The sequence below is a fragment of the Solanum stenotomum genome, chromosome 10 (assembly GCF_019186545.1).
Source record: "Solanum stenotomum isolate F172 chromosome 10, ASM1918654v1, whole genome shotgun sequence".
NCBI lineage: Eukaryota > Viridiplantae > Streptophyta > Magnoliopsida > Solanales > Solanaceae > Solanum > Solanum stenotomum.
This window is the reverse complement of record NC_064291.1, coordinates 34,904,836-34,915,658: the sequence shown is the minus strand read 5'-3', so window position 1 is coordinate 34,915,658 and position 10,823 is coordinate 34,904,836. Positions and strand designations below refer to the sequence as shown.

The following is a 10,823-nucleotide window of genomic DNA, read 5'->3' as shown; positions in this document are numbered from 1 at the left end:
AAGTTACAAATTTCATTAATATAGACTTAAAAAATAAACAGAAACAAAACTGGATAAGTTTTTATTAATATTTAAAAGACCAAAATGGATAAATATAAAAAAACTCGTGTATAGAGGAAAAGAACAGTCGGGAAGGTTCTAGCCAAGTATAGAAACAAGGTGATGAGCTCCTCGAAACTTTCCTTCTTCTTGTTCTATTTTCCTGTAGAAATTTCCACACTTGTGTTATATTATATATCTACCTCTCAACATCTCCTGTAATGAGAATGGAAGTCCAATTTCAAACACGAAATCACAACATCCAAGAAGTGAAGAATGGATTTGAGGTTGATGGGTATGGATAACACACCACTCTTCAGCAGATGATGGAAGATTCCGACAATGCACCATTAAGGAACTATTTTCGTGTAGTTTATGAATATTAGGACTAGAGAATCAGTAGAAGAATCAATCTGATATAGAAGAAACTGATTTATGAGAGTTAGAAGTTCTCTCACAATTCTCTCTTATTGATTTATTAAATTGAGTACAAGTATGATCATATATATATACACACACACCTTCTTGAACTTAGTTAATTAGTTATATAACTTATACACTTCCTATTTTGAATATTGAACTAACTACTATTCTTAACATAAAGCCACACGTCAAAGAGTATCCTAATTCGTATGTTTTCGTTGAGGTTGAAATAATCTGGAGATATCAAAAAAGTGCAGGTGGAAGAAGACAATGAATGTGCTGTTGATTAGCGGAGAAAGGAAGAGGGCAAAGTTTATTAGGATGGAGAGAAGGGTTGGGAAATTCATGAGTCTGCCGGAGAATGCTAATACTGATGCGATTTCTGTCTGCTCGGAGTTCTGACTGTTACTGCTCATAAACAAAAAACAATTGAGGTGAAAGTTGCTTCAAGTTATGGACTCGATCTGTTTTATGAATGGAGCTTCTCTGTTTTGATGGTTTAAACATGGATTTAATAAAGTGATTGCTGCTCCATATTTTGATGCATCCAAAGTGTGAAGGATTAACCAAAAAATTGTTAGTGCGTGCATCTTGTTTGATACTGAATTGAATTTTCATTACTTTTTTTTTTGTCTCATTTCCTTACTTGGAAGTTATAGCATAGCCATTATCATTTCACCTGATTTATAAAATAGATAATCACCCTCGATTCCTTTTCATATCTATCATTTTCTATAAATAGCTAGATCATGATACTTGTCATTCTATAAAATTAATATATAATTTATTATATTCTTTTCTTTTCATTATATCATTGATACAGTAGTTAATTAATCTTGGAAATATATATTTTGATTAACTTAGGAAATCTATAAGTAATTCTTTTCCCATTTACTATTCTTTATATTTGATTTTGAAAAAAATATATCAACAAACAAATTAAAACATTTTTACACAAAATATATTAAAAAATTGAGGTGGAAAAAATTTAATTTTTTGGATCAATTGGTGAAAAAATTTGTCTCCAAAAGTAAACTCAAAATTTAAATAGTCATTCAAATGCATTTTAGTTTTTAAAATCTAACATATTCATCATTTATTATAAAATTAATTTAAAGGAAACATAAAATAAGGCATTTATTATAAAATTGATTTAAAGGAAACATAAAATAAGGGTAGACGGGTAAAGTTATTTAATTTCTTAATGCGAATTCAAATTAAAAAGTTTGACATATAAAAAGAAATGGAGAAAGTATTTGTTTAGTGTATTGTATTACTATCTAAATCCTCTCCAAACGTATTTTACTAAGAAATAATAATATTTTGTTTCTAGAAAATAGTCGAAAGAATAAAAAATGCTTCCCCGTAACTCTTACTCTGGAGCGAGCCAATATGCATTCATGAATTCTGAACTCTTTATAAATGAAATTGTTGTATATACTTTGTTTTAATGCGCTATCATTTTTTATGATGAATACTTTTATATGAGATATAATAATGTACTACTATTTACGAGAAATGAAATTTGCAATTGTTAGTATTTGTGTTCAATTCAGTAAATCAGAAATCTAGAAGAAGTAAAAAAAAAAAAAAAAATCAAGACTGTTGTTAAGGATATAGGTTATTTTTTCTTTTAAGGTTGGAATGAAAAAAATATTTTTGTAAGCGTGGCCATGTAATTTAGAAGTCTGGCAAATTCAATTGAATGGATCTGTCAATAGGTAGGTGCATCGTTTATTTATCGTTTTCGTTCGGGATCTTGTTTGGGAGTTAAAACAAATATATTTGTTATTTACATAGATAAAGGACCAACCATTTCCATAAGCTACCTTATATGAGGGATCAAATTAATTTAAACTCATATATTAAGGATTATTTTGATCATTTTCTCATTTAAAACATGTCATTCATAATAAGAACTTGGACAAAGACAATAGTGAAAACAACAATCTAAAAGAAAAGATGGAAGTAATTATTTATTTTCTAAGGAGAATTTTTTTCACCATACTTGCTAGCAATTTGAACCATGTTCTAGAAGAGTGTAGAATACGGATAACGTCTAAGCAGAAACGTGTTCTATTTCCCTCCAGAAGCTTCCGTATTTCCACTATAGAATCACCCCATCTTTGAATCAACATATGCAATCAAAAGCTAAAAATTGCAAAATTACTCTTTAAAGTGAATTAAGCCAATTGATCAAAGCTAAACCACTAGATTTTACCATATTTTTATTATGTTTGAAGGATCCACTAAATTTGTTAGTACATGTGCTATATTTTGGTTAAAGCAAGTGCGGTACAATTTTCTGCTTTATCATATAGAGTCCACTTCTTCTGTTTTAAAATCTAAACGACTTCTTAACAAATTCATCTTATATCAATTCTTTTTGTGCGCTTATGGTTTGTGAACAGGGCCCTATTTTGTGCTTGCAATTAAGCAAGAGAAGATTGTGGTTGATCTTATTTATAAATAAATAAAAATAGAAAGCTTTCTGAAATGGTAAGATCAAAAATCATATAGACTGATTTGTGTTGCTTTGGTCTTACCAAAATACATAGGCTAGCTAGTTAAAATTACTTCATCATAGAGTTGCACAGTTTAAATGCAATATCCTCAAACATTGACATGAACAAAATTTGCAGATTTTCTAGTCTCGGATGTTCTTGATTGTTGCTTCTTTCTCATCATCCATTTATAGACCAAACGAATTGTGTTTCCAAGCAAAAGTAATGCCATTACAGAGCTCCATACTGTAACAGCAACTTCAATAACCTGGCCAAGTTGTTCTCGGTCCTTTTTAGGCGTGACAATGTATATTGATATGCCATAAGTGAGTGCTATTGAGGTTATTGTCAACCACATAATAACCATTAAAGCCCACATAAAAAACTTTTTCCTGAAGGGCAATCCACTTATTAGCAGCAGTATTGTGCTAAGAGAAGTCACAAAGGCTGTTGTGTTGACACGGATAAAGTACCGATATGATTTGGGATGACTATACGCCATTATTGCTTCCCCTGCTTTGTGTGGTATTTGTAGGGAGTTTACTTGAGAATTTAGCACTTCCTTATTGTCTTGCCAGACGCCTCCTGGAGGGTTCATTCCTGCTTGAAACGCCATAGTTGCAATAAGCGATGCCACTACCATTATTGCATCACGTTTCCTCGAAAGCCAATCACCTGAAATGTCGTGCTTGTGGGCTAAAGCAACTTGAGAATTAGAACATTTGGCTACATTTTGGGTGTAGGATGATGAAATCATGTCCTTGGCTCTTAAACCTCCAGCATCACGGAGACAGTCTCCAATTTCCAGATCATTCACGTCTCTTCGACTTTGTGTTAAAATGTCTAGTGTTGTGTTCCCATTGTCGTCCTTTAAGTTGACCTCAATCTTATTGTTTTTTAACAGATATTTAACTGTCTGCAAATTTTAACATGAAACATTAACTCCATTTTCAAGTAACATCTCTAAGTTTAGAGGGGATGGATTATGACTTTAGAGTGGATGGGTTATAACTTGTTTATTGACTTGATCTAACAAGTTCAACCCGTTATGACCCATCAAGTCATTGAGTCAAAATAGTGTAAATTATATGAACTCAAGCTAATAATTAGGGGTGTACATGACCGAGTTGGTTTGGGTTTTTCAAATATTAAACCAAATCATTTGTGTAAAAATTTTAAATTTATAAACCAAATCAAACTAATAAAATTCAGATTCTTTTGGGTTTTTCAACCTCGGGTTGGTTCGGGTTTTTCAAATACCAAACCAAACCATTGTGTCGAATTTTTAAATTTATAAATCAAACCAAACTAATAAACCTTGAATTTTTTCAGATTTTTGGATTTTTTGGGTAAAGTTTGCATACAAACATATAATTAACTTGTGCTCCAAATATTTCTTTAGTCCAACCAAAATACAATTATCTAAGGTGTTTTTTAAAAAAATAACACAAAATATGAGATTTGTACTGATGACACAAAAATATTCAATAAAAAATAATAATGAAATCATCATATAAAATAAATATTGCAAAAGTCATAATGAAAATTATCATAATTTAAAGTACTAAATCATGCTAAAATAAGTTTAATAAGTACTAGTTACATTACTAAATATTTAAGGAAAATTAAAATTAGATTATGTATTTTAATTGTATAAACCAATGTAAAACTGAACAAATATTCAATATCATTGTCATTCTTAGTGTTGAATTGATTTTCTTTTGCATTAGTATTAATTTGATTTTGATTTAAGTTTTATTGTAATTATCAAAATCTATGAACTATAATCTTTATTGGACCATTCAAATTATAAGTTTTAAACTTGAAATAATAAATTAAAAGATAAAAACTATGAAATAGTATAAGAAATATTTTAAAATTATATCAAAGTAAATATTTTTATGTATAAAATAAAATTTTAAAATTACATATATAATGTTGGGTTGGTTTGGTCTCGGGTTGGTTTTTTTTAGTTAAAACCAAACCAACCCAAATATAGTCGGGTTTTTTTCTCCAATACCAAACCAAGTCAAACCAAATCACTAGTCGGATTTTTTTTCGGGTTGACTCGATTTGCGATTTGGTTGGATTTTCGGTTCGATTTTGTACACCCCTACTAATAATTTAAGAAAATACATTATCATTCATTCTTGTTTTCTTAAGAAGCAAATAACAGAGGAGGGCTTAGAGCCCGTTTTGATGGGCTAATTTTAAGTATTTTAAAGTCAAAATAGCTTTTAAGTATTTTTAAAGTCAAAATAGTTTTTAAGTATTTTTAAAGTGTTTGAATAAATTAAAAAGTGGTTACAATTACTCAATTTTAAGTTAAAATGATAAAAATAAGTCAAAAATCTATAAGTTAGTCTGAATAGGTTCTAGTATAGTCATCTTTGAAAGGTTTGAATCATGACTTGAATTTTCAAGCCATCTTGAGTCCAAGAGCGTTTTTAAGCTAAAATAGTTTTTTAACACTTACATTGTGTTTAGATAAAATAAAAAAGTGTTTTAAAGCTTTTATCTTTAAGCCAAAAAAAAAAAAAAAGAAGTCAAAAGTTATATGTTAAAAGTATAAGATTTTTGACCTCTAAACCAAAAGTAAGCTTATCCGAGTAAACCTGGGTGGGTTTCATCAAATTTGACCCATCTGCCCGTATCAATTTTCTTCTTTCTCAACTTTTGTGATGGAATACTAGGTTAATTAGTAAATTTGTACAGAAAAGGGCAAGAACTTACCTCAATTTGCTTATCAGCAACAGCCAAATGTAGAATTGTATATCCATCTCCATCTCTTGCATTCAAGAGCTTATCATCTGTTATCACTTCCATCAACAGATTCAGAGCCTCCAACTGATTGTTATTCTTCACACACAAATGTAGAACGTTTTCACTGCGATCAGTCGTCTGCAGAGCTGCAAGATGGCTTGCTCGAACCAGTTCCTTAATAACCTCAACTCGACCTTTGATTACCGCAAGATGTAGAGGATTTCTACCTTCACGATCACGAGCCAGACACATTTCAGGATTTACTACCAACAACTCCTTAACAATTTCTACGTACCCTTTGATTGAGGCAACATGAAGTGCAGAGGATCTTTGTAAATCCAGTTCAGCAGCAAGCAGGGGATTTCGCGCCAGAATGAACTTCACAAACTCAATGTGTCCCCGCATTGATGCTATGTGTAAAGGAGTTTCATTAAAGCAAGTTAAGGTAAGTCTATCAAGAATCAAACCATCCAGTTGAAGTAATTCTTGTAAAGTAATTACATCTCCTTCCGCTGCAGCTTCGTGGAGTCTCTTCTTAATTTCCATCTCCTTCAATTTCACTCTTAATTTCTTTCTTCCAATCTTTGGCTTTGTCGCCTACAAGTACAACCTTGCAAATGAGATATACTATAGTTTTAATTAGTTGGAGGCTCCTTTGGAGCTAAGTCAACGTTGAGAGATAACAAGAAAAATGATGTATTTAACTTATTGAGATAACAAGAAAAATGAAGACTTTGAACAAGTCTTGTCTACTTTCACAGAAAGAGAGAGGAAGTTGAAGCTAAACAACTAAGGAAGGGACCATTAGTTGAGTCACATTTGCTTTATTTAATTTTTGGAAAAGGTATTAAATTTCTTTTAACTTGGTTATTTTAGAGTTCATATACCACTTGTTAAAAGAATGGTTCACGTATATTTTTATGTGATGTAATTGACTCAAATATATCATTTTTAAATGGATGGAAGTGAAAAATTAATCTTAATTTCTTCATTAAAATAAAATTTATGTAGGAGTATAGTTGACTTTTCTCGCAAAATTCAATGATATACATGATCTTTTTTTCTTCTTTAATTCAACGGCTAATTTGAATTTATTATCTTAACTATCAAAATTATTTTTTACTTTTCTTCTTGTAAAAACTAATGTAGATGCCTTGATTTTTTTTCACAGATTCAAAAATAAATTACAATATGAACCCAAGAAAATTTAATTTTAATTTTTTTTCTTACTTTTTTCCTTTTATTCCATTCACACTTATTTTTTATTTCTCATATTTTTACATTAAAAATAAAAATAAAAATGATATAAGAATGAGAAACTCAAATAATAATAATCAAAAAGGTCTATAATAGAGATATTTAAGACCTAAAGTATTTGCTCAACTTTAACTCACCGAGGGAGCAACCTCATTTTTTACCTTGAATTGGTCAAGAATCAAAAAAGTCACAAAAAAAATCACACTTCAGAAAGATCAAATATAATTCTTAACTTTTCGCTTGGATCAAATACGCCCTTTATGGATTTTTTTATGATAAAAAATTATTAACTTTAACTTTAGTTTAGGGATGGATTTTGATTAGTTTTCAATTTTGGTAAGGAAATGATTAACTTTAACCATAGTTAGGGACGTATTTGTAAATTTGGTCTCCAATTTTGGTGAGTAAATGACTAACTTTAACCCTAGGAATTTTGTAAATTTAGTCTTCAATTTTGATAAGGAAATGATTTGACATCCAACCAAAATAATTTAAAACCTCATTTGGCTCAAATTAACGATTGGAAGTTCTTAATGTCCAACAATTTGTAAGAAAATAATTGGAGATTTCCTGGAAAATATATTTGAAAGTTGTCCGATAACTTCAAATTTATTAATAATTAATTTAGGTCAATCATAGAAGATTTTAATCTTTTTATATTAAAATATGACGTTTCCTTGTTATTGCTTGCAAAACAAAGAGAAACGAAGCTTGACTTATGTGTGCATTGAGAAGAAGCTACTAGTCAAGGACAAAACTATTGATATCTCCAAAGTATTACATGTTTGGATAAACTTATAAAATTGTTTATCAAGATAAGTGTATTTTATCTAAATAAAATAAGTTGTAGAAAAGTAATTAATAACTGAAAAGAAAAGGTTTGTACTTGATTAAATTCATTTTTTTAAAATGTTTCTTTTATTATTTGATAAACGGATTGTGTTTGATAATATCTTTTTAGAGCTTAAAATTTATAACAATAAGTAGTAGTAGTATCTAAATAGCGTAATGAATTTTGTATATTTTCTTAAGAAATGTTTTTATTTTATTTTATTAGTTAAAATTCAAACCATAAATAAAAGGACAAGACATTGAAATTATAGTTGTCAATATTGCCTGACCCATCTCATCCGGATTAGCCCATACAAGTTTTGAAATTTGACGGGTCAGGCCGAGCTGATCCACTAATTTGGTGGGCTAGAAACCATCCCAACCCATCAATATGTGGGTTGTGACCCTTGTCGGGTCAGCCCACATTTTTAAAAGTATATTATTTTATATTTTTTAAGGAGTAAATTTTAGATTTAGCAAACATAAAAGTCATATTTGTATGTTATAGTTATAGTTTGTATAATTGCGCTCCATAGCAAACTTTATGCTTGCTATGGAGCATTAGATTTGTATAAATCGCTGGCAGCCTCTCATTTGTATAAATCGTTGGCAGTCTCTCATTTGTATAAATCGTTGGCAGCCTCTCGTTTGTATAATTCGATGGCAGTCTCTCAATTCAATNTATCGCTTTATACAACACAAATTATACATTAATTTGTATAATTTGTGTTTGTATAAAGCGAGAAAGAGAGAAAGAGAAAAGAGAACTCGGCAGGGGAAGATCTGTATTTGTATAATTATAAGTGTATAGGACGAAAATATATGTATTTGTATTTGTATATACAGTTTTCGCTCGCTTTATACAAACACAAACGCATTTTATACATTTGTTTTCGTATAAAGTGAGGGAGGTGAGGGAGAGACTAGCGAGCGAGAAATGGAGAGTGGCGAGCGAGAAATCTGGGGAGAGAGGCAAATGACAATTGTTTGCCACGGGTTACAATTAAATCAAACTGTGGTTATAACATTTAATTTGAATTAATAGTTTTTTATTTTATACAATTTCTCCTTTTTTAAAAAATTATAATTTAAAAATATTAACATAAATATCAATAAAACAATATTACATGTGTTAGTGTTAGTACTTGTTATACAAATCCACAAATAAAATAATATTTATAATACTTATTAAGTTTGATTTCAAGTAAAAATATAATTAGCTAAATAGAAATGTTGACCTATTTTTTTCAAAAAAACACAAATAAATATGACAATATTTCAACCAGTGAAACATGAACTTTTGAAAAAAAAAAATCATGAAATTATGGCATATACAACACCAACACATCAGTTTCGTCAAGCACATATGAATAAGGTTGAGGCAAGGTTGTCTTAACATTTTCATTTACAGTTTGTATGCAATATTAATTAGTTAAACTATAAAAATAATTAAATTTAAGAACTACGTATAATATTTAAATGTACACACAAAAATAGTATCAGCTTAAGAAAAATCATGCAATCAGTATCAAGTAACAACAAGTGTTTGAATATTTTCATGATGGATGCAACTATACTTGGTTAGAACACACGTCTACCAATGCTGAATGATTATTCTAATGATACAGTAGTAATAGAAATACTAAATACATCACGTTTGATATTCTAAATTTTAATATTTAGAAATTTAAATAGACTTTGAGTTTGAACTTATGTTAATTTTAATACTCTATTTTATTTTTATTTTTTAACTATTTTTCTATTTAGCCCCCGGGCCGGGCTAAAAAACTCTTTCTTAAATGAGATTCAAAAATCTAAGTCTTATCCTATTAAATCACAAGTTAGGTCAGGTCGGCCAAACGATCCTAGCACATATACGTCCTAAGTTTCATGAATTTTTTTTCAAGAGTTCATGTTTCACTGGTTGATATATTGTCATATTTTTTGTGTTTTATTGAAAAAAAATTATTTATATTTCTATTTAGCTAGTTATATTTTTACTCGAAGTTAAACTTAATAAATATTATAAATATTACTTTATTTGTGGATTTGTATAACAAATAGTAATCTAACACCATGTAATATTGTCTTATCGATATTTATATTGATATTTTTAAATTATAATTTAATTATATAAAAATTTTACGATCTTTGTAGGATAAGAACCAACTAGATATATATCTAAATAAAAACTACTAGCTAGGTTCATTAAGGTTACTCACAGATGACATATTCTAGATCTACCCCTAGGTTTGTAATACAGTCATTAATGAAACTAAGATCTTCATGTCAAACTATTATGCCTCCAATTATGTACTAAGTTTTAAGAATGAAATGAAATTTTTTGAAATATGTGGTTACAAATTGTATAGATATTTCTTGGAAATAAATTCTCATTTATGGTAAAATGTTAAATTTAAAGTTGTATTTTTAGTAAATATAAAAAATATTATTCTTTCTATTGTAATTTGTTTGTGTTAAGATCAAGCGTATATCATCATGTCAAAAGTTACAGCTGATAGCAAATGCGTAACTTTATTTCTTGGTTAAGTCCACTAAGTAAGCGTCATGTCCAATCATAACTTCGACTCGAGCTACTCTAGCCCATCGTGAGCCTTGTCATAGGCAGGATGTTTGCATAACCCAACAGCTTGTTTGATTTTGAATTGAGTTTAATAAAGGTAATGAAAAAAAATTGAATCTTGTTATTTTAAATACGGAGGAAATTTTAGAATTAAAGAGTTGTTATAAAGAAAAATAGATAATTTTCTGAAATGGACTTTGAAAAAAAGTAAAACAAAAAATTAAATTTAAGAAAACATTATTTTTGGCATATACTTTAAAAAAAAATTACTTAAATTGAGAGGTGGTTGGAATAAACACTTCACGAAATGATTTTTTTTAAAAGTATCTCTTTATTATTGCACCATTCTCAACGGAGTTCATTGTTTTTTTTTTATATAATCCGTGTAGACCAAGTAACTTTTCGTCGTTATGAGCAAACAA

The 10,823-nt window shown here is 29.1% G+C and overlaps 1 protein-coding gene across 1 annotated transcript; it reads right to left on the bottom strand.

Moving 5' to 3' along the window:
- Positions 1-2,915: 2,915 nt before the first annotated feature.
- Positions 2,916-6,452, bottom strand: LOC125843279 (ankyrin repeat-containing protein ITN1-like). Its single transcript, XM_049522501.1, has 2 exons — positions 5,700-6,452; positions 2,916-3,882 (listed from the first exon to the last, which is right to left on the bottom strand). The coding sequence occupies exons 1-2, from the start codon at positions 6,273-6,275 to the stop codon at positions 3,076-3,078; spliced, it is 1,383 nt and encodes a 460-aa protein (XP_049378458.1). The 5' UTR covers positions 6,276-6,452; the 3' UTR covers positions 2,916-3,075.
- Between the last annotated feature and the right edge of the window lie 4,371 nt (positions 6,453-10,823).